This window comes from Sphaeramia orbicularis, unplaced genomic scaffold (genome assembly GCF_902148855.1).
Source record: "Sphaeramia orbicularis unplaced genomic scaffold, fSphaOr1.1, whole genome shotgun sequence".
NCBI classification, from domain to species: domain Eukaryota; kingdom Metazoa; phylum Chordata; class Actinopteri; order Kurtiformes; family Apogonidae; genus Sphaeramia; species Sphaeramia orbicularis.
The window spans coordinates 47,947-71,766 of NW_021941639.1; the positions used below are offsets into that span (position 1 = coordinate 47,947).

Here is a 23,820-nt window from a genome sequence, read left to right on the forward strand (position 1 = left end):
CATGTAGACCAGAGCTGGGCCTTCTAGGACCCTGTGGTTGACTCTGAGTGGCCCCTGTAAGGTTCAGAAGACATGACAAAATAAATGGATTTTCTCATTTTACCTCATGTGTGGATTGAATGTGCATTGCTTTTATTTAGAAGTTGTGTTTTTTTCTATGTCACACATAAATGGTAAATGGACTGAACTTCTATAGAACATGTTCTCCACCTTCATGGCGCCCAAAGCGCTTTAACAGCGCTTCCTCACATTCACACACACATTCATCCACCACATAGGTATGTAAGGTATGTAAGTGATGCGTGCTACTGAGTTGACGTTGTCGTAAACAGGTTACAGGTGTCCAGGCGGCTTTCACCCCCAGACTGTCGACTATAAAAACAAAGGCAGATGAATGCAGCTTTTCCACCAGTATTTATTTCCTGCAGTCAGAGGTACAGCGCTGGCTTTGGTTTGAGCAGACCAGATGTTCAAAGGTTACAATTGGAGTTGAAATTATGAGATAAAACTTTCAGAGAAATAGAAAAACTTCAACAATGCTGAAATGGCGCAGATATCAAAAGATATGGTCGCTATGCAAAAAGCAACAAAGATTTTTTACCAAGTTTAACACATCCAGGGATGCATCAACCAGGAGCCCATTTGGAATATCCCACAAAATGACTAAAAACAGTCAGCTGTTCTCAGAGGGACAGTTTGGAAAACAGTGCCTGGTGGACTCTGCAGCAGTAAGGCTGAGTGTCCACTACATGGAACCAGCTGGACTGGACTGGACTGGACTCAGTATTCCCTCAGACCGTTTCCATCCCAGGATACTCCAGACTTTCCAGTACCTGGTTGTCATAGCGATGCGGTGCCTTATTTCCCGTTGTCTGTTCACAGTTGCTGATAAACTCACTGGTTGCCTGTTGTCTGGTCTGAATGTTTGCGTCTTCCACCACAGACTGAATCTGGACCGACCCTGGACCGACCCTGGTCTAGTTCATCTGTTCTCATGTGGATTCATGGAGCCACAGATTGACTGGAAAAGGGCGGGGCACAGAAAACTGTCTGACCAATCAGTGGTCTGCACTGTTTATACGGCAGAGTTCAGTATCGACTGGAACCTCAGCGGAGGAGAGACCAAAAAACTAGGACCAGGTACCAGATTCAAAAAACTAGTACCAGGTACCAGATTAAAAACACTAGTACCAGGTACCAGATTCAAAAAACTAGTACCAGGTACGAGATTCAAAAAATTAGTACCAGGGACCAGATAAAAAAAAACTAGTACCAGGGACCAGATTCAAAAAACTAGTACCAGGGACCAGATTAAAAAAACTAGTACCAGGGACCAGATTCAAAAAACTAGTACCAGATTCAAAAAACTAGTACCAGGTACCAGATTCAAAAAACTAGTACCAGGGACCAGATTAAAAAAAAATAGTACCAGGGACCAGATTCAAAAAACTAGTACCAGGTACCAGATTAAAAAAACTAGTACCAGGTACCAGATTAAAAAAACTAGTACCAGGGACCAGATTTAAAAAAATAGTACCAGGTACCAGATTCAAAAAACTAGTACCAGGCACCAGATAAAGAGACCTAGTACCAGGTACCAGATTTAAAAAACTAGTACCAGGTACCAGATTCCGGGTCCTTTTCGTAATGGAAACGCAAAAACGACAAGTCGAGTCGAGTCAAGTCGAGTTGGTACCACGCAGTGGAAACGCAGCATAATAGAACGACTGAAGAAGTGTTGAAATGTTCACATTTAGTTTCCATTGTTTTGGGACATTGTATTCAGTAAATGTCATCTTTTCTCAGATCAGCTTTTGTCTTTTTCGTGGCTCAGTTGTAACATCTACTCGTTCCAGTCTGACCAGCTGATCAGAACGCTGTTATTTCCTGTTTTATAGAAACAAACATAATTAATGTTCTACAGACTGCAGTTCAGCCTTTGGGTCTGACCCTCCAGATTATGATCTGGTTCTCATGTGGACCCAGGTCAAAAATAACTGCCCACCCCTGATGTAGAAGGGTCTACAGACCCAGACCGGCTCAGCCCTGACCCCAGGACCACGTGGACCAGGTGGACTGTTTGTTAGCGGTCCTCAGGGTAGTCTGTGACCTGGGGGGTCATGTGGTCTTGGGCCTCCTCCAGTCTGGGCTTGATCCAGTTCAGGTGCCGGGACACTTTGGTGTAGACCAGCCCGTCCCGGTCTCCGCAGCCTACGGGGGTCGACGTCAGGATCCCGGTCAGGTACACCACGCCCTGCTCCTCCGTGGCAACGGGAGTCCCCAGCAACAGGGTCCTGCAGTCCCCACCGCCGACCTCTGACCTCTGAGGGTCGGACCGTAGGCCACCAGAAGGTCCGGTGTCGGTGTTTGGGTCTGCCTGGGCCCCGGCTGGACCGGTCTGGGCTGGGGTCTGGTCCTTAGAGGGGTCATGGTACCTGATGAAGAGGAGGAGTCAGTATTGAACAGAGTTGAAGATGGTTGGACAAGAACAAGACTGAAGACCTGAGCAGTACCAGCAGAACCAGGACTGTCCAGTCCACAAGTGGTCTGTATCAGGTCCAGCAGGTTCTACTGAAGGACAAGGAAACTGGACCTTTCAGTCTCTTTTGGGTCAAATGTTTGTTTTGAATCAGGATTCTGTCAAATATTTGGGTTCAAGTAACAGGCCTACCTCTGGACCAGGGTTTGGGTCTGATCCTGGTTGTCCCTCTCAGTTCCACGTGGACTGGTTTGGGTTGGATCCTGGTGGTCCCTCTCAGTTCCAGGCGGACCGGTTTGGGTCTGATCCTGGTGGTCCCTCTCTGTTCCGCGTGGACCGGTTTGGGTCTGATCCTGGTGGTCCCTCTCGGTTCCGCGTGGACCGGTTTGGGTCTGATCCCAGTCATCCCTCTGGGTTCCAGGTGGACCGGTTCTGGTTTGCTGGTTCTGGTTCCTCATGCAGAACATTTTGTTGCTCAGTGGATGCGGGACGTTCAGGTCTTGCCGACACTCCTCCAGAGTCACGTAGACCGGGTCCTGGTTCCCACCGTGGGCTGGTCTGCTGGTGACCCCAGACCTCCCAGAATGCATCAGGATGTTCTCGCTGAAGTCCCTGGTGGGCAGGCACAGGTGTATGAGGGCGGAGCTAAAGCGGACTGGGTGGAGCAGGTGGAGCAGGGCCAGGTCGTAGTCGTGGCGGTGGACTTGGAAGCGGTCGTGGATCCGGATCGCCCGCACGGGGAAGGCGTACCTGTGGTTACCTAGGAAACAACAAACCCCTTAGAAGACCCAGGCCACGCCTCCTGGTGGAATTTGGACCTGATTTTTGGAGTTCCTACCGAAGCGCACAAACACGTCTGACGGTCGCACGGGCGGAGTCAGGGTGGAGACCAGGCACCGAGCGGACGACAGGACGGAGCGGTGGGTGAGGACCACGCCCCCACATAGCTCCTCCCCCCTGTGGTTCAGCAGCACCACCTACAGACAAAAACAAATGCACCTGTCAGATGGTACTGACGACTGGGATCAGGTGGGTCTACTTTTAAGACCAGGGGACCAGGTTTGATAGACCAGATAGGCCGGGTTCAACCCAAGACCAGTCCGGATGGTCTGGATGTGGATCAGGTCGTTTGTGGGTGGTACCTGAGGGCGGAGCTCACCTGCCAGGGACAGTTTCCATGGTGACAGGCAGACACCGTGGTGTTGACGTCAGGGAGTCGACCACAGGGAAAGGCCACTGAAGGGGGACAGAGGAAGTCCAGGGGTGAACCAGGGTCTAATCCCCCCCCGTCACAGAACACCCCCCCTACTGTTAAAAACCACACCCCCTACTGTGAAAAAACACACCCACTACTGTAAAGAACCACACCCACAACTGTCACAGCTGACCACAACACTGCAACAGACCACACCCCTACTGTCACAAACCACACCCCTGCTGTCACAAACCACACCCACTGCTGTCACAAACCACACCCACTACTGTCACAAACCACACCCACTACTGTCACAAACCACACCCCTACTGTCACAAACCACACCCACTACTGTCACAAACCACACCCGTACTGTCACAAACCACACCCACTACTGTCACAAACCACACCCACTACTGCAGGCATGTCCAAAGTCCGGCCCGGGGGCCAATCACGGCCCGCGGTCAGATTTTCTACGGCCCACAGCTTTGGTTTTAGAATGTATTCTTCATGGCCCGCTTGGACTGTTGAACAGACTACATGAATCATAAAAGGTTCCAAATGCAGTTTCTCCTTTCACCTCATGGTGGCAGCACCACTCTAACTCTATCTGGCTCTGTGACTTTGCCGTGAACCCTTTTCGCTAATTTCTAACCATGGTGCCTGTAAATAAAAAAACGAAAGTTGACAGTGAGGGCCGCCGCTTCCAGGAGAGATGGGAATTACAATTTTTTTTCACTGAAAATCGAGGAGATTGTGTTTGCCTAATTTTTCAAGAGACTGTTGCCTTGTTTAAGGAATTCAATGTAAAGAGACGCTAGCAGACAAAACATGCTAACGCAAACGACAAGTTAGCAGGGAGTGAGCGCTCCGAAAAAGTGAAGCAAATTCAAGCTGCTTTAAACTCACAACAGTGACTCTTCATGTGAACCTGGGAGTTCAATAAATTCGCCACCAAGGCAGGATACCAAGTTGCCAGGTTAGTTGCCTCTAACTGCTGGTGTTATGTACTTGTAGATGTGACACAAAATATGACTTTCTGAATGATTTTGTGAAAGACAAGAGTAAGAGTCATATGTTTTCATCTTAAACGTTAACAGACTTTGCATTACTGAGTAATATATGAGTAATGAGTACTCATATAAGTCATGTTTAAAATGAATGTGGGGTTAAGATTTTTATCAACTTGGATGTTTAAGATACTCTATACAGTTCGTTCTATGTTATCTGACTCCAGATGTGAAAGGAAGGCAGAATTGTTTTTTTTTTGTTTGTTTTTTTTTAATTTGTTCACACCTGAGTGGCCTAGATTTGGTTATATTGCCATTTTAAAAAAATGATATTGTGACAATGAAAATAAAATTGTTGTAGAACAGCGCTTTTATATGTAATTTTTACCGTTCAAAAAACATCCGAAGGGACCACTGGCCCCTGGCAATCTCCACATTATCAGATCTGGCCCTCTTGAAAAAAAGTTTGGACACCCCTGCACTACTGTCACAAACCACACCCCCCTCCTGTGTGTGTGTGTAACCTTGTGGTCTGCAGGTGCGTCCGTCGGTCTGTAGTTTGAATCCCTGCAGACAGGAGCAGCTGAAGGCGGAGCCTGACACCGTACACATCTGCTGACAGACGGTCGGACCTGCAGTCGGACACTGCAGCACCTCTGGAAGGGACCAAATATGGTCACTTACAAACATCTGGACTAGGTCTGTACTGAAGGGGGGGTGTACTGGGGGGTCAGGGGTTCTGACCTGGTTCGGTCTGCGGGGCACTGGCTGGTCCTCCTCGGTCCCCCGGTTCAGTCATTGGTCCCAGTTCACAGATCTGTCCGTAATGGGGGTCAGCGCAGGTGCAGCTGAACCCCCCCACCTGGTCAGTGCAGTTCCCCCCATGGAGGCAGGGCTTGGACTCACACTGGTCTCCATCTGAGCACCAAAAAGACCAATCAGAGCCCAGAAACAGGTGTAGACCATGAACAGGGGAACAGGTCCAGAATAAAGTCTGGGTTCTCACCAATGTAGACCGTCCAGAAGGAGTCCTGTGGAACCAGACCGACAGGAGGGACAGGGTCAGTTATCAGGTCCATGGGGTCTGTACTGGTCTGAGGTGGTCTGTAGTGGTCTGTGGTGGTCCTCACCGTCCTCTGGTCAGTAGCGGTCTGTTGCAGTCTGTGGTGGTCTTTAGTGGTCTGCAGTAGTCTGTAGTGGTCTGTGGTGGTCCATGTTGGTCTGTAGTGGTCTACGTTGGTCCATGTCACTCTGTGTCAGTCCTCTTACCATCCTCTGTGTGTCTTTGAAGTACTCTCGTTCCTCCTCGTAGTTGCAGTCTGTGGTGGTCTGTAGTGGTCCATAGTGGTCTGTAGTGGTCTTTGGTGGTCTGTGTCAGTCCTCTTACCGTCCTCTGTGTGTCTTCGAAGTACTCTCGTGCCTCTTCATAGTCACAGGTCTCTTCATAACACTCCCGTTCCAGGTTCCCCTGCAGGATCTCCTCCACCAGGAACAGGTTAGCCCGCTTGGACCGAAGGAAGACCTGATGGGCCTGAGGGGAGGAGCTTAGCACTGGAAAAGACCACACCCACAACTGAGACCACACCCACCACTGCAACAGACCACACCCCCAACTGTAAAGGACCACACCCTTCTACTGTCAAAGACCACACCTCCTGCTGTCACAGACTGCCACCAACTACAGACCAAAACCTACAGACCATCAACTACAGACCAAAAACTACAGACTGAAAACTACAGACCACAAACTGCAGACCAAAACCTACAGACCATCAACTACAGACTGAAAACTACAGACCACAAACTACAGACTGAAAACTACAGATCGCAAACTACAGACTTAAAAGTACAGACCACAAGCTACAGACCATCAACTACAGACCATCAACTACAGACCACAAACTGCAGACTGGAAACTACAGATCACAAACTACAGACTTAAAAGTACAGACCACAAGCTACAGACCATCAACTACAGACCATCAACTATAGACCACAAACTGCAGACTGAAAACTACAGATCACAATCTACAGACTGAAAACTATAGACCACAAACTACAGACCATCAACTACAGACCACAAACTACAGACTGAAAACTACAGACCACAAACTACAGACCATCAACTACAGACCACAAACTGCAGAGTGAAAACTACAGATCACAAACTACAGACTGAAAACTACAGACCACCAACTATAGACCACAAAATACAGACCACAAACTACAGACCACAGACCACCAACTATAGACCACAACCGAAAGACCATCAACTACAGACCACAGACCACCAACTATAGATCACAACCCACAGACCATCAACTACAGACCACAAACTACAGACTGAAAACTACAGACCACAAACTACAGACCATCAACTACAGATCACAAACTACAGACTGAAATCCAGAAACCACAAACTACAGACCAAAGACCACCAACTACAGACCATCAACTACAGACCACAAACTGCAGACTGAAAACTACAGATCACAAACTACAGACTGAAAAGTACAGACCACAAACTACAGACCATCAGCTACAGACCACAAACTACAGACCATCAACTACAGACCACAAACTGCAGACTGAAAACTACAGATCACAATCTACAGACTGAAAACTACAGACTACCAACTACAGACCATCTACAGACCACAAACTGCAGACTGAAAACTACAGATCACAAACTACAGACTGAAAACTACAGACCACAGACCACCAACTATAGACCACAAAATACAGACCACAAACTACAGACTGAAAACTACAGACCACCAACTATAGACCACAACCTACACACCATTAACTACAGACCACAAACTACAGACCATCAACTACAGATCACAAACTACAGACTGAAAACTACAGACCACCAACTATAGACCACAGACCACCAACTTCAGACCACAAACTACAGACCATCAACTACAGATCACAAACTACAGACAAAAAACTACAGACTACCAACTATAGACCACAGACCACAAACTACAGACCAACTACAGACCACAAACTACAGACTGAAAACTACAGACCACCAACTATAGACCACAGACCACCAACTACAGACCACAAACTACAGACCATCAACTACAGATCACAAACTACAGACTGAAAACTACAGACCACCAACTATAGACCACAGACCACCAACTAAAGACCACAAACTACAGACCACAAACTACAGACCACCAACTAACGACCACAAACTACAGATCACAAACTACAGACCACCAACTAAAGACCACAAACTACAGACAACCAACTACAGAGCACAGACTGCAGAGCACAGACTACAGACCGTAGATATTCAACTACAGACCACATTCCTCAGTTTTTAAAGGTTAAACTCCTTCTGTTAAAGTTCCCTCTCATCAGACAGTGGACTAAAGCCTTCAGAGGTCAAAGGTCAGAGGTCACAGTTCTTACCGTGTCCATGAACCTGAAGGAAACAGAGGAGGAGAAAAACAGAGGAACGACTGAAAAGAAGCATGATGAAAGACGACAGGACGACGACTGGACTGAGAGAACACACATACACACAGAGAAGTACACACAGAAGTACACACACACACCAGTGAGTCATTCCTGTTACAAACATCTGTATTTTATTCTGTATTTATTTTTCTGTAATTTTTTCATTTTTTTCTGTATATTTTTCTGGGGGGTTTTCCAGTTCTTTTCTATATTTTTTTGTTTTTTCTAAATTATTTTGTTTTTTTCTGTACTTTTATTTGTTTTTTTAAGTATTTTTTTCTGTATCTTTTCTTTTTTTTCTGTATTTTTTCTGTTTTTTCTGTGTTTTTTTCTTTATTTTTCTTCCACTCATTCTTAAAACTCATCAACATTTGATCTCCTTCAACAGGGGTTCCCAAACAGGGGGGGTCAGGACCCCCCAGGGGGTCCAGACCCCATCAGGGGCTGGTCTGGTGGTTTTAGACTCCTCCTGTTTGTGACGTCTCAGATGTTTGTGACTCTTCCAGATTAAAGGTCAGACATTCTGTCAGCTGTTCTGGAGCAGGAGGGGCTTTTATTTTGGAAGAACAAATAAACAACAACTTGACAGACAAATGTGGAAGAGCCCCCCCCCCCCCCCCCCGAAACTCTGCACATAAAGGGTTGAACCAGGTTTAAGCGGGTCCGGGGTGTTCCTGTTCAGGGTTGAACCAGGTTTCAGTGGGTCTGGGGTGTTCCTGTTCAGGGTTGAACCAGGTTTAAGTGGGTCCGGGGTGTTCCTGTTCAGGGTTGAACCAGGTTTCAGTGGGTCTGGGGTGTTCCTGTTCAGGGTTGAACCAGGTTTAAGTGGGTCTGGGGTGTTCCTGTTCAGGGTTGAACCAGGTTTAAGTGGGTCTGGGGTGTTCCTGTTCAGGGCCACAGAAGGCCCTGAGTTGGTTTGTACAGCTGACGTCCCCTTCACATGGGCTCAGGGTTAGCGTTGGGGTCGATGGCTTGGATCTCCTTCCACATTCGTCTGGTGTTTGTGGGGTCATAGAAAAACTGGCACTTTTTGACCAGGACTAGGCTTTGCAGGTCTAATGGCCCGGTTCAGCTTGGCCTGGTTCAGCTTGGCCCGGTTCAGGTTGGCCCTGGTGGTTTTCAGTACCACTGCACCCCCAGACTTGAAGGCCTTATTTGGTGCCTTCAGCCTTGCCTGAACCTCACTGCTCATCCAGGGTTCGTCCTGGATGTTTGGAACCACACCAACATCCTCTGTACATTTATGGACACACACACACACACACACACACACACACACAGACTCCGTCCACTCCTGGACCTCCAGAGCCACCTGGAACACCTTGAACCTGTTCTAGTCTGAGGACCTGAACCCTGACCTGCTCAGCTGTCAGAGGCTGAAGCTGTTCAACTGTAGAAGGTGGAACGACTCCAGTCGGAACCCACTGATGAACGATGGGAGGGGCTTAAAGGTCATGTGATATACTTTCGACAGTCAGGTGAACGTCACCCACAGTTCAAAGGGCAGATGGAAGCCTTTTCAATGAGCGAGCGATTCAACTGAGTTCAAGTGCGGACAGAAACCTGTGGACGTGTGTTCCTGCGCAGCTTGGACTTTGACAGTTGAAGGGTTTGTGATGTTGAATGTCAATATTTGTGGAACGTTGCATCATCTGCTCGTCCTTTAAACCACATGTTGGTTCAATTTACTGATGACAAAAAAAAACTCATCACATTCTCTGATTTCTTTATTCACTTTAATTTTACATGAAAATACTGTTTTTTCTGGAACGACACAAAGACACGATAACATGAGGTTTCAGACAGGACCAGACCGACCCTGTTGGTCCTTCATCCTTTATTTGACACAATTCTGATCAGATTTGAGACACGAGGGACTTCCTGTTCACACACCTGCACACATGGGCACAAAGGGGCCCTGGTGGTGGTCTTATAGGTACCTGGTCTTGAAGGGGCACTGGTGGTGGTCTTACAGGTACCTGGTCTAAAAGGGTCGCTGGTGGTGGTCTTACAGGTACCTGGTCTAAAAGGGGCGCTGGTGGTGGTCTTACAGGTACAGGGTCTTGAAGGGGCCCTGGTAGGGGTCTTACAGGTACCTGGTCTTGACGGGGCCCTGGTGGTGGTCTCACAGGTACCTGGTCTTAAAGGGGCCCTGGTTCGGTGCCTGGCGTCTGTTCCTACTTTTGGGCATGACCTCCTTCATGGAGTCCCGGATCCATCGGATGTACTTGGACACTTGGGTGTAGACGCCGTACTTGCCTTTTGCGGCGCAGCCTTCGCCCCAGCTGACGATGCCGGTGACGAAGTAGGTGTCGTGGTAGCGGGTGACGTGCGGCCCGCCGCTGTCGCCCTGGCAGGCGTCCTTCTCGATGGTGTCGTAGCCAGCGCAGAACATGCGAGACGAGACGGTGAACTTGGTGGATTCTCGACACGCGGCCCGGTCCACATAGGGCAGTGTGAGGCGCTGAAGGATCTGGGACGTCTGCCGTTTTTCGCCCAGACGACCGAAGCCGCTGACCATCCCCACGTCCTGCTTCATCAGAACCTGAAGCAGAAAAAACACTTAACTGACCAGGTCCAACATCTGCGGACGACAGGTTCAGAGGGACCGAGGCTGCACCAACAAAGAGCTGTTTAACCCTTTCATGCACAGTGGTCACTCCAGTGGTCACTCCAGTGGTCAGTTCTTCTCCAGCTGTTCTCTTGTATATTCATGGGTTTGGTTGTTTTAGTTCCAGATCAGCCAACACAGTGGACACTTATGCACCATCCCATAATAATACACTGACACTCAGACCAGAACTGGAACTGTACTGTTCTAGATAAACCTGATCTGCACTGACAGGTTTAAGTTTAAATCAAGTGCTTGTTATCATTATAAATCTGTAATTAATTTTTTTTAAGTTATCATTTTTTGTTTTCATGTAGAAATGATAAGTTACTACTCAAAAATCACCAAATTCACCCAAAACTTACGCTAAAACCAACTAAAAATTACTCAAAAAACACAAAACAAACCCCACGTAAACACCACCTAAAAATGATGCCAAAATCCTGAAAATCATGTAAAAATCACCCAACAAAACCACCTAAAAATCACCCAAAAATCACCCAAAAAAACCACCTAAAAATCACCCAAAAATCACCCAAAAAACCCACCTAAAAATCACCCAAAAATCATCCAAAAAAACCACCTAAAAATCACCCAAAAATTACCCAAAAACCATCTAAAAACCACGTTAAAACCATCTAAAAATCACCCAAAATACCACCTAAAAACCACGTAAAAATCACCTAAAAATCACCCAAAAAACCACCTAAAAAGCACATAAAAACCACCTAAACATCACCCAAAAAAAACACCAAAAAATTACCCAAAAGTCACCCTAAGAACCATGTAAAAACTATCTAAAAAACACCCAAAATACCACCTAAAAACCACCTAAAAATCACCCAAAAAACCATCTAAAAAGCACATAAAAACCACCTAAACATCACCCAACAAACCACCTAAAAACTACCTAAAAACCACCCAAAAAACCACCTAAAAACCATGTAAAAACCACCAGAAAACCACCTAAAAATCACCCAATAAACCACCTAAAAACCACCTAAAAATCACCAAAAAAGCCACCTAAAAATTACCAAAAAAACCACCTAAAAATCACCCAAAAATCATCCAAAAAAAACACCTAAAAATCACCCAAAAATTACCCAAAAACCATCTAAAAACCACGTTAAAACCACCTAAAAATCACCCAAAATACCACCTAAAAACCACCTAAAAATCACCCAAAATACCACCTAAAAACCACCTAAAAATCACCCAAAATACCACCTAAAAACCACCTAAAAATCACCTAAAAATCACCCAAAAAACCACCTAAAAAGCACATAAAAACCACCTAAACATCACCCAAAAAAACACCAAAAAATTACCCAAAAGTCACCCTAAGAACCATGTAAAAACTATCTAAAAAACACCCAAAATACCACCTAAAAACCACATAAAAATCACCCAAAAAACCATCTAAAAAGCACATAAAAACCACCTAAACATCACCCAACAAACCACCTAAAAACTACCTAAAAACCACCCAAAAAACCACCTAAAAACCATGTAAAAACCACCAGAAAACCACCTAAAAATCACCCAATAAACCACCTAAAAATCACCCAAAAAGCCACCTAAAAATTACCAAAAAAACCACCTAAAAATCACCCAAAAATCATCCAAAAAAAACACCTAAAAATCACCCAAAAATTACCCAAAAACCATCTAAAAACCACGTTAAAACCACCTAAAAATCACCCAAAATACCACCTAAAAACCACCTAAAAATCACCCAAAATACCACCTAAAAACCACCTAAAAATCACCCAAAATACCACCTAAAAACCACCTAAAAATCACCTAAAAATCACCCAAAAAACCACCTAAAAAGCACATAAAAACCACCTAAACATCACCCAAAAAAACACCAAAAAATTACCCAAAAGTCACCCTAAGAACCATGTAAAAACTATCTAAAAAACACCCAAAATACCACCTAAAAACCACATAAAAATCACCCAAAAAACCATCTAAAAAGCACATAAAAACCACCTAAAAACCACCCAAAAAAACACCTAAAAACCATGTAAAAACCACCCAAAAAACCACCAGAAAACCACCTAAAAATCACCCAATAAACCACCTAAAAACCACCTAAAAATCACCCAAAATACCACCTAAAAACCACATAAAAATCACCCAAAAAACCATCTAAAAAGCACATAAAAACCACCTAAAAACCACCCAAAAAAACACCTAAAAACCATGTAAAAACCACCCAAAAAACCACCAGAAAACCACCTAAAAATCACCCAATAAACCACCTAAAAACCACCTAAAAATCACCCAAAAAGCCACCTGAAAATTACCCAAAAATCACCCAAAAACCACATAAAAACCACATAAAAATCACCCAAAAAAACCACCTAAAACCACTTAAAAATCACCCAAAAAACCACCGAAAAATTACCCAAAAGTTACCCAAAAGTCACCCTAAGAACCACGTCAAAATGATCTAAAAACCACCCAAAATACCACGTAAAAATCACCCAAATAAACACATAAAAGGCACATAAAAACCACCCAAAAAAACCACCTAAAACCACTTAAAAATCACCCAAAAAACCACCGAAAAATTACCCAAAAGTTACCCAAAAGTCACCCTAAGAACCACGTAAAAATCATCTAAAAACCACCCAAAATACCACGTAAAAATCACCCAAAAAATCACCTAAAAATCACCCAAAAAACCACCTAAAAAGCACATAAAAACCACCTAAACATCACCCAAAAAAACACCAAAAAATTACCCAAAAGTCACCCTAAGAACCATGTAAAAACTATCTAAAAAACACCCAAAATACCACCTAAAAACCACATAAAAATCACCCAAAAAACCATCTAAAAAGCACATAAAAACCACCGAAAAATTACCCAAAAGTTACCCAAAAGTCACCCTAAGAACCACGTAAAAATCATCTAAAAACCACCCAAAATACCACGTAAAAATCACCCAAAAAAACACCTAAAAACTATGTAAAAATCACCCAAAATATCACCCAAAAAACCACCTGAAAACCACATAAAAACCACCTAAAAATCACCCAAAAAATCACCGAAAAATTACCCAAAAGTCACCCTAAGAACCATGTAAAAACTATCTAAAAAACACCCAAAATACCACCTAAAAACCACATAAAAATCACCAAAAAATCACCCAAAAAACCACCTAAAAACCACATAAACATCACCCAACAAACCACCTAAAAACTACCTAAAAACCACCCAAAAAACCACCTAAAAACCATGTAAAAACCACCCAAAAAACCACCTGAAAACCACCTAAAAATCACCCAATAAACCACCTAAAAATCACCCAAAAATCCACCAAAAAATTACCCAAAAATCACCCAACAACCACCTAAAAACCACATAAAAACCACATAAAAATCACCCAAAAAAACCACCTAAAACCACCTAAAAATCACCCAAAAAACCATCGAAAAATTACCCAAAAGTTACCCAAAAGTCACCCTAAGAACCACGTAAAAGCTATCTAAAAACCACCCAAAATACCACGTAAAAATCACCCAAAAAAACACCTAAAAAGCACATAAAAACCACCTAAACATCACCCAAAAAAAAACACCTAAAAACCACCTAAAAGTCACCCAAAAAACACCTAAATATTACCCAAAAATCACCCAAAAAACCACCTAAAAACAACGTATAAACCACATAAAAATCACCCAAAAAAACACCTAAAAATCATGTAAAAATCACCCAAAATATCACCCAAAAAACCACATAAAAACCACCTAAAAACCACCCAAAAAACCACCTAAAAATCACCCAAAAAGCCACCTAAAAATTACCCAAAAATCACCCAAAAACCACGTAAAACCCACATAAAAATCACCCAAAAAAAGACGTAAAAATCACCCAAAATATCACCCTAAAAATCACCCAAAAACCACCTAAAAACCACCCAAAAAACCACCTAAAAACCATGTAAAAACCACCCAAAAAACCACCTAAAAATCACCCAAAAAGCCACCTAAAATTTACCCAAAAATCACCCAAAAACCACGTAAAACCCACATAAAAATCACCCAAAAAAACACGTAAAAATCACCCAAAATATCACCCTAAAAACCACCCAAAAAACCACCTAAAAACCATGTAAAAATCACCCAAAAAACCACCTGAAAATCACCCAAAAAGCCACCTAAAAATTACCCAAAAATCACCCAAAAACCACATAAAAATCACATAAAAATCACCCAAAAAAACCACATAAAACCACATAAAAATCACCCAAAAAACCACCTAAAAACCACATAAAAATCACATAAAAGTCACATAAAAATCACCTAAAAATCACATAAAAATCACCCAAAAACCACCTAAAAACCACATAAAAATCACCCAAAAACCACATAAAAATCACCCAAAAAAACACCTAAAAACCACCTAAAAATCCCCCCAAAAACCACCGAAAAATTACCCAAAAGTTACCCAGTCACCCTAAGAACCACATAAAAACTATCTAAAAACCACCCAAAATACCACATAAAAATCACCCAAAAAAACACCTAAAAAGCACATAAAAACCACCTAAACATCACCCAAAAAAAACCACCTAAAAGTCACCCAAAAAAACACCTAAATATTACCCAAAAATCACCCAAAAAAACACCTAAAAACCACATAAAAATCACCCAAAATATCACCCAAAAAAACCACATAAAAACCACCTAAAAATCACCCAAAAAACCACATAAAAATTACCCAAAAATTACCCAAAATCACCAAAAAAAACCCACCTAAAAACCACGTAAAAAGCACATAAAAATCACCCAAAAAAACCACCTAAAAAGCACATAAAAACCACCTAAAAATCACCCAAAAAAACACCTAAAAACCACCTAAAAATCACCCAAAATATCACCCAAAAAAACCACCTAAAAACCACAAAAAAACCACCTAAAAATCACCCAAACAACCACCTAAAAAGCACATAAAAACCACCTAAAAATCACCCAAAAAAACCACATAAAAATTACCCAAAAATTACCCAAAATCACCAAAAAAAACCACCTAAAAACCACATAAAAACCACATAAAAATCACCCAAAAAAACACCTAAAAACCACCTAAAAAGCACATAAAAACCACCTAAAAATCACCCAAAAAACCACCTAAAAATTACCCAAAAATTACCCAAAATCACCAAAAAAACCCACCTAAAAACCACATAAAAATCACCCCAAAAAACACCTAAAAACCAACTAAAAAGCACATAAAAACCACCTAAAAATTACCCAAAATCACCAAAAAAAACCCACCTAAAAACCATGTAAAAACCACATAAAAATCACCCAAAAAAACACCTAAAAAACACCTAAAAAGCACATAAAAACCACCTAAAAATCACCCAAAAAACCACCTAAAAATCACCCAAAAAACCACCTAAAAATTACCCAAAATCACCAAAAAAACCCACCTAAAAACCACATAAAAATCACCCCAAAAAACACCTAAAAACCACCTAAAAAGCACATAAAAACCACCTAAAAATCACCCAAAAAAACCACCTAAAAATTACCCAAAAATTACCCAAAATCACCAAAAAAACCCACCTAAAAACCACGTAAAAACCACATAAATATCACCCCAAAAAACACCTAAAAACCACCTAAAAATCACCCAAAAAACCACCTAAAAATCACCCAAAAAACCACCTAAAAATTACCCAAAAATTACCCAAAATCACCAAAAAAAACCCACCTAAAAACCACGTAAAAACCACATAAAAATCACCCAAAAAAACACCTAAAAAACACCTAAAAAGCACATAAAAATCATCTAAAAATCACCCAAAAAACCACCTAAAAATTACCCAAAAATTACCCAAAATCACCAAAAAAACCCCACCTAAAAACCACATAAAAATCACCCCAAAAAACACCTAAAAACCACCTAAAAAGCACATAAAAACCACCTAAAAATCACCCAAAAAAACCACCTAAAAATTACCCAAAAATTACCCAAAATCACCAAAAAAACCCACCTAAAAACCACGTAAAAACCACATAAATATCACCCCAAAAAACACCTAAAAACCACCTAAAAATCACCCAAAAAACCACCTAAAAATCACCCAAAAAACCACCTAAAAATTACCCAAAAATTACCCAAAATCACCAAAAAAAACCCACCTAAAAACCACGTAAAAACCACATAAAAATCACCCAAAAAAACACCTAAAAAACACCTAAAAAGCACATAAAAATCATCTAAAAATCACCCAAAAAACCACCTAAAAATTACCCAAAAATTACCCAAAATCACCAAAAAAACCCCACCTAAAAACCACGTAAAAACCACATAAAAATCACCCAAAAAAAACACCTAAAAAACACCTAAAAAGCACATAAAAATCACCTATAAATCACCCAAAAAACCACCTAAAAATTACCCAAAAATTACCCAAAATCACCAAAAAACCCCACCTAAAAACCATGTAAAAACCACATAAAAATCACCCCAAAAAACGCCTAAAAACCACATAAAAACCACATAAAAACCACCTAAAAATCACCCAAAAAACCACCTAAAAATTACCCAAAAATTACCCAAAATCACCAAAAAACCCCACCTAAAAACCATGTAAAAACCACATAAAAATCACCCCAAAAAACGCCTAAAAACCACCTAAAAACCACATAAAAACCACCTAAAAATCACCCAAAAAACCACCTAAAAATTACCTAAAAATTACCCAAAATCACCAAAAAAACCCACCTAAAAACCACGTAAAAACCACCTAAAAATCACCCAAAAAACCACCTAAAAATTACCCAAAAACCACCCAAAAATCCCCTAAAACTGAGTCTTTTTTTTGTTGCATATTAGCTCCATGAAGTGAGTAGTGACTGTTGTGATCATGTTCCAACATGAGAAAAGTTCAGATGAGTGCATTTCAAATGTCGTTTAACGCTTCCTTCTGTCTTCTACATAGAATTCTTGTGGATAATTCGTCAGACAAACTGACGCAGGTAAATAAACCTCTTTCCCGTCTGAGAACTGAAGGACCTCTGATAAGCCTGAAGCTGTTGGTGTTTCCTAGTTTTCTCTCAGTTTCTCAGTAAATCCATGTTTGTTTGCGTCATAAGTTCAACTCATGCTGTCCACATGAGTGCACAGTTTTGGAACTTCAGGAAAAAAAGGTTCATGAGAAAATTTTCTTTCGGCATGTTTGTTTTTTTAATGCCTAAAAAGGAACAAAAACACTCAGGAAAAAAAATCTGGATTAAGGTTCTGATAATTCATGCATGAAAGGGTTTAAGGTTCAGAGGGTTCGGTGGATCTGGACCCAGGTGGGTCTGGACCCAGGTTCTGAAAGCTCAAACTCAGTCGTTGTTGGTGCAAGTGTTGCTAGCTAAAGTTGCGGTTTCACCTTTTCTGCGAAGTTGTGGGTCGGTAGGCAGGCCGGCAGGATGTACCTGCTGAAGCGGATGGGCGTGGCTAACTTCATCAGCGCTATGTCGTTGTGGTAGGTGTTGGACTGGTACTGGTGGTGGATCAGCACCGCCTCCACGTTGTGAACGGCCTCGTTCCCGTGGTTCACCAACCGGTCGAATTCACCTGAACCCAAAACAGAGGCGGACTGAGCCGACCGGCGGGCGGAGGAGGCGGGGCTTCTGCCGTCGGCCCGTGGGTCTTACCTACGATGACGTGGATGTGTCTGGACTGGTTCATGCAGTGGGCGGCGGTCAGGATGAAGAACCGGTTCAGGATGGTTCCGCCGCAGAAGCCGATGTCGTCCTCATTCACCAGCAGAGCCTGAAGGGACCAGATACCACAGGACAGCATGACAGGGTCCAGGCCGGGTCTGGGGTCAGGGTCCAGGTCCAGGCCGGGTCAGGGTCCAGGTCCAGGCCGGGTCAGGGGTCAGGGTCCAGGTTCAGGTGGGGTCTGGGGTCAGGGTTCAGGTCAGGTCTGGGGTCAGGGTCCAGGTTCAGGCCGGGTCTGGGGTCAGGGTCCAGGTTCAGGTGGGGTCTGGGGTTAGGGTCCAGGTTCAGGCCGGGTCTGGGGTTAGGGTCCAGGTTCAGGTGGGGTCTGGGGTTAGGGTCCAGGTTTAGGTGGGGTCTGGGGTCAGGGTCCAGGTTCAGGTGGGGTCTGGGGTTAGGGTCCAGGTTCAGGTGGGGTCTAGGGTTAGGGTCCGGGTTCAGGCCGCGTCTGGGGTTAGGGTCCGGGTTCAGGCCGCGTCTGGGGTTAGGGTCCAGGTTCAGGTGGGGTCTGGGGTCAGGGTCCAGGTTCAGGTGGGGTCTGGGGTTAGGGTCCAGGTTCAGGTGGGGTCTGGGGTTAGGGTCCAGGTTCAGGTGGGGTCTGGGGTTAGGGTCCAGGTTCAGGTGGGGTCTAGGGTTAGGGTCCGGGTTCAGGCCGCGTCTGGGGTTAGGGTCCGGGTTCAGGCCGCGTCTGGGGTTAGGGTCCAGGTTCAGGTGGGGTCTGGGGTTAGGGTCCAGGTTCAGGCCGGGTCTGGGGTTAGGGTCCAGGTTCAGGCCGGGTCTGGGGTTAGGGTCCAGGTTCAGGTGGGGTCTGGGGTTAGGGTCCAGGTTTAGGTGGGGTCTGGGGTCAGGGTCCAGGTTCAGGTGGGGTCTGGGGTTAGGGTCCAGGTTCAGGTGGGGTCTGGGGTCAGGGTCCAGGTTCAGGTGGGGTCTGGGGTTAGGGTCCAGGTTCAGGTGGGGTCTGGGGTCAGGGTCCGGGTTCAGGTGGGGTCTGGGGTTAGGGTCCAGGTTCAGGTGGGGTCTGGGGTTAGGGTCCAGGTTTAGGTGGGGTCTGGGGTTAGGGTCCAGGTTCAGGTGGGGTCTGGGGTCAGGGTCCAGGTTCAGGTGGGGTCTGGGGTTAGGGTCCGGGTTCAGGTGGGGTCTGGGGTTAGGGTCCAGGTTTAGGTGGGGTCTGGGGTTAGGGTCCAGGTTCAGGTGGGGTCTGGGGTCAGGGTCCAGGTTCAGGTGGGGTCTGGGGTCAGGGTCCAGGTTCAGGTGCGGTCTGGGGTTAGGGTCCAGGTTCAGGTGGGGTCTGGGGTCAGGGTCCAGGTTCAGGTGGGGTCTGGGGTCAGGGTCCAGGTTCAGGTGGGGTCTGGGGTTAGGGTCCGGGTTCAGGTGGGGTCTAGGGTTAGGGTCCGGGTTCAGGCCGCGTCTGGGGTTAGGGTCCGGGTTCAGGCCGCGTCTGGGGTTAGGGTCCAGGTTCAGGTGGGGTCTGGGGTTAGGGTCCAGGTTCAGGCCGGGTCTGGGGTCAGGGTCCAGGTTCAGGTGGGGTCTGGGGTTAGGGTCCAGGTTCAGGTGGGGTCTGGGGTTAGGGTCCAGGTTCAGGCCGGGTCTGGGGTTAGGGTCCAGGTTCAGGTGGGGTCTGGGGTTAGGGTCCAGGTTTAGGTGGGGTCTGGGGTCAGGGTCCAGGTTCAGGTGGGGTCTGGGGTTAGGGTCCAGGTTCAGGTGGGGTTCTGGGGTCAGGGTCCAGGTTCAGGTGGGGTCTGGGGTTAGGGTCCAGGTTCAGGTGGGGTCTGGGGTCAGGGTCCAGGTTCAGGTGGGGTCTGGGGTCAGGGTCCAGGTTCAGGTGGGGTCTGGGGTCAGGGTCCAGGTTCAGGTGGGGTCTGGGGTTAGGGTCCAGGTTCAGGTGGGGTCTGGGGTTAGGGTCCAGGTTTAGGTGGGGTCTGGGGTTAGGGTCCAGGTTCAGGTGGGGTCTGGGGTCAGGGTCCAGGTTCAGGTGGGGTCTGGGGTCAGGGTCCAGGTTCAGGTGGGGTCTGGGGTTAGGGTCCAGGTTCAGGTGGGGTCTGGGGTCAGGGTCCAGGTTCAGGTGGGGTCTGGGGTCAGGGTCCAGGTTCAGGTGGGGTCTGGGGTTAGGGTCCAGGTTCAGGTGGGGTCTGGGGTTAGGGTCCAGGTTTAGGTGGGGTCTGGGGTTAGGGTCCAGGTTCAGGTGGGGTCTGGGGTCAGGGTCCAGGTTCAGGTGGGGTCTGGGGTCAGGGTCCAGGTTCAGGTGGGGTCTGGGGTTAGGGTCCAGGTTCAGGTGGGGTCTGGGGTCAGGGTCCAGGTTCAGGTGGGGTCTGGGGTCAGGGTCCAGGTTCAGGTGGGGTCTGGGGTCAGGGTCCAGGTTCAGGTGGGGTCTGGGTTCTGTTCTAAAGGCTGCTTCTGGGATCTGTGCTTTAAGGGGAGCTAAGGTTAAAGGTCACAGCGTAGGGACACCATGTACGCGGTGCGTGCCGCATGGCACAAGTTTTGTGGGGGGGTCTGGGGGCCTCCTCCACTATGTCCACACTATTTCCTGCAGTTTGAGGAGTGAAGCCCAGGTTTGGTCTTTGTTGTGGTTTCCTTTGAACCAGAACAGACGAACACATGTGGTCACATTCAGATCTGCTTCTGGTTACACCGCACCACCACACACACAAACACCGCTACGCTGGTTCAAAGACAGCGTCCTGGGTCACATCTCAGCGTCGGGGCCCCGACGTTCAATGACGCTAACGAGAACCCTGGTAAGTGTGGACAGGTTAGTAACAGGATGGGGGGCGGGTTCTTCTGAAAACCACTACAAGTCAGGCTCACACCTTCATGACTGTGGTGTTTCTGTGTCTCCTATAGACCACCATAGAAAGGGTCTGGGTCTGGGATTAGGGTAAGTGTTAGGTTCAGGGGTTAGGGTTGGGTCTGGGTCTGGGATTAGGGTAAGTGTTAGGTTCAGGGGTTAGGGTTGGGTCTGGGTCTGGGATTAGGGTAAGTGTTAGGTTCAGGGGTTAGGGTTGGGTCTGGGTCTGGGATTAGGGTAAGTGTTAGGTTCAGGGGTTAGGGTTGGGTCAGGGTCTGGGTCTGGGATTAGGGTAAGTGTTAGGTTCAAGGGTTAGGGTTGGGTCAGGGTCGGGGTTGGGGTTACCTGCCATGGACATTCTCCTGGTGGACAGTCTTCTCCGTTGACGATGCGGGTCATCCCAGCCCTTTGGGGGACCACTAGTTCCTCTTGAACCGTCTCCTGTCCTGGACTTTGGTCCACGCTGTTGTTGTGAACCCTGAACTCTGGCAGGTCCGGGGTCTGAAGGGTCTGCTTGGACCAGCTGACATTAACGTTGTCCAGACGGGGGTCGCTGATGTTGGTGCTGACCTCTGCTGTGTTCGTTGTATTCGTCGTATTTGTCGTATTTGTCGTATTCGTCGTATTTGTCGTATTTGTCGTATTCGTCGTATTTGTCGTATTTGTTGTGTTCTCTCGTTCGTACCTGAAAATGGTGCGGGTGTTGTCATGGATGAGGACTCCACATTTGAAGGCCTCTGTAAGAGGAGAGCCAAGGGTTAGGGCTGTGCACACCACCAGGTCCACCTGGTCCACCTGAGAACCACTGTGGTCCATGTTGGTCCCTTTGGTCCTTTGGAACCCCTTCACTCAGGAGGTGCTTTTGTAAACCTGCTCTTTCATTTTTGTGTCTGAACCAGAACTCCACACAAACTCCACCTCCACCCTAACCCTGTTCCTAACCCTAACCCTAACCCCGTTCCTAACCCTAACCCTGTTCCTAACCGTAACCCTAACCCCATTCCTAACCCTAACCCTGTTCCTAACCCTAACCCTGTTCCTAACCCCGTTCCTAACCCTAACCCTGTTCCTAACCCTAACCCTGTTCCTAACCCTGTTCCTAACCCTAACCCTGTTCCTAACCCTAACCCCGTTCCTAACCCCGTTCCTAACCCTAACTCTGTTCCTAACCCTTACCCTTACTCTAACCCTGTTCCTTACCCTAACCCTGTTGCTAACCCTAACCCTGTTCTAACCCTGTTCCTAACCTTGTTCTAACCCTAACCCTGTTCCTTACCCTAACCCTGTTCCTAACCCTGTTCCTAACCCTTACCCTAACCCTTACCCTAACCCTGTTCTAACCCTAACCCTGTTCCTAACCCTTTTCCTAACCCTAACCCTGTTTCTAACCCTGATCCTAACCCTTTTCCTAACCCTAACCCTAACTCTGTTCCTAACCCTGTTCATAACCCTGTTCTAACCCTAACCCTTTTCCTAACCCTGTTCCTAACCCTAACCCTGTTCCTAACCCTGATCCTAACCCTTTTCCTAACCCTAACCCTGTTCCTAACCCTGTTCTAACCTTGTTCCTAACCCTGTTCCTAACCCTGTTCCTAACCCTAACCCTGTTCCTAACCCTGTTCCTAACCCTAACCCTGTTCCTAAACCTGTTCCTAACCCTTTTCTAACCTTGTTCCTAACCCTAACCCTGTTCCTAACCCTGTTCTTAACCCTAACCCTGTTCCTAACCCTTTTCCTTACCCTTTTCCTAACCCTATTCCTAACCCCGTTCCTAACCCTTTTCTAACCCTTTTCCTTACCCTAACCCTGTTCCTAACCCTAACCCTGTTCCTAACCCTGTTCCTAATCCTAACCCTGTTCCTAACCCTGTTCCTTACCCCGTTCCTAACCCTGTTCCTAACCATTTTCCTAACCCTAACCATGTTCCTAACCCTTTTCCTCACCCCGTTCCTAACTCTGTTCCTAACCCTAACCCGGTTCCTTACCCTGTTCCTAACTCTAACCCTATTCCTTACCCTTTTCCTAACCCTGTTCCTAACCCTGTTCCTAACCCTTTTCTAACCCTGTTCCTAACCCTGTTCCTTACCCTGTTCCTAACCCTCACCCTTTTCCTAACCCTAACCCTGTTCCTAACCCTTTACCTTACCCTTTTCCTAACCCTGTTCCTAACCCTAACCCCATTCCTAACCCTAACCCTATTCCTAACCCTAACCCCTGTTTCTAACCCTAACCCTGTTCCTAACCCTGTTCTAACCCTAACCCTGTTCCTAACCCTAACCCTTTTCCTAACCCTGTTCCTAACCCTAACCCTGTTGCTAACCCTAACCCTTTTCCTAACCGTTTTTAACCCCGTTCCTTACCCTGTTCCTAACCCTAACCTTTTTCCTAACCCTGTTCCTTACCCTGTTCCTAACCCTAACCCTTTTCCTAACCTTACCCTGTTCCTAACCCTAACCCTGTTCCTAACCCTTTTCCTAACCCTGTTCCTAACCCCGTTCCTAACCCTGTTCTAAACCCT

The 23,820-nt window shown here is 45.9% G+C and overlaps 2 protein-coding genes across 2 annotated transcripts in view; both read right to left on the reverse strand.

The window, feature by feature from the left end:
* Positions 1 to 2,083: 2,083 nt before the first annotated feature.
* On the reverse strand, positions 2,084 to 9,356 carry LOC115416655 (vitamin K-dependent protein Z-like). The gene is made up of 10 exons (XM_030130501.1): positions 9,192 to 9,356; positions 8,117 to 8,129; positions 6,072 to 6,235; positions 5,691 to 5,715; positions 5,429 to 5,602; positions 5,209 to 5,340; positions 3,639 to 3,715; positions 3,318 to 3,456; positions 2,672 to 3,239; positions 2,084 to 2,435 (listed from the first exon to the last, which is right to left on the reverse strand). Exons 1-10 carry the CDS (start codon positions 9,354 to 9,356, stop codon positions 2,084 to 2,086), a joined length of 1,809 nt encoding a protein of 602 aa, XP_029986361.1.
* Positions 9,357 to 10,289: 933 nt separating this feature from the next.
* The window catches only part of LOC115416656 (uncharacterized), a 56,251-nt gene continuing 42,720 nt past the window's right edge, over positions 10,290 to 23,820 (reverse strand). Inside the window, exons 22-25 of the mRNA XM_030130502.1 lie at positions 21,648 to 22,039; positions 18,449 to 18,566; positions 18,181 to 18,368; positions 10,290 to 10,709 (exon numbers count right to left, since the gene is read on the reverse strand). Of these exons, the coding sequence (XP_029986362.1) occupies positions 10,290 to 10,709; positions 18,181 to 18,368; positions 18,449 to 18,566; positions 21,648 to 22,039 (1,118 nt within the window). The remainder of the gene's footprint in view (positions 10,710 to 18,180; positions 18,369 to 18,448; positions 18,567 to 21,647; positions 22,040 to 23,820) is intronic.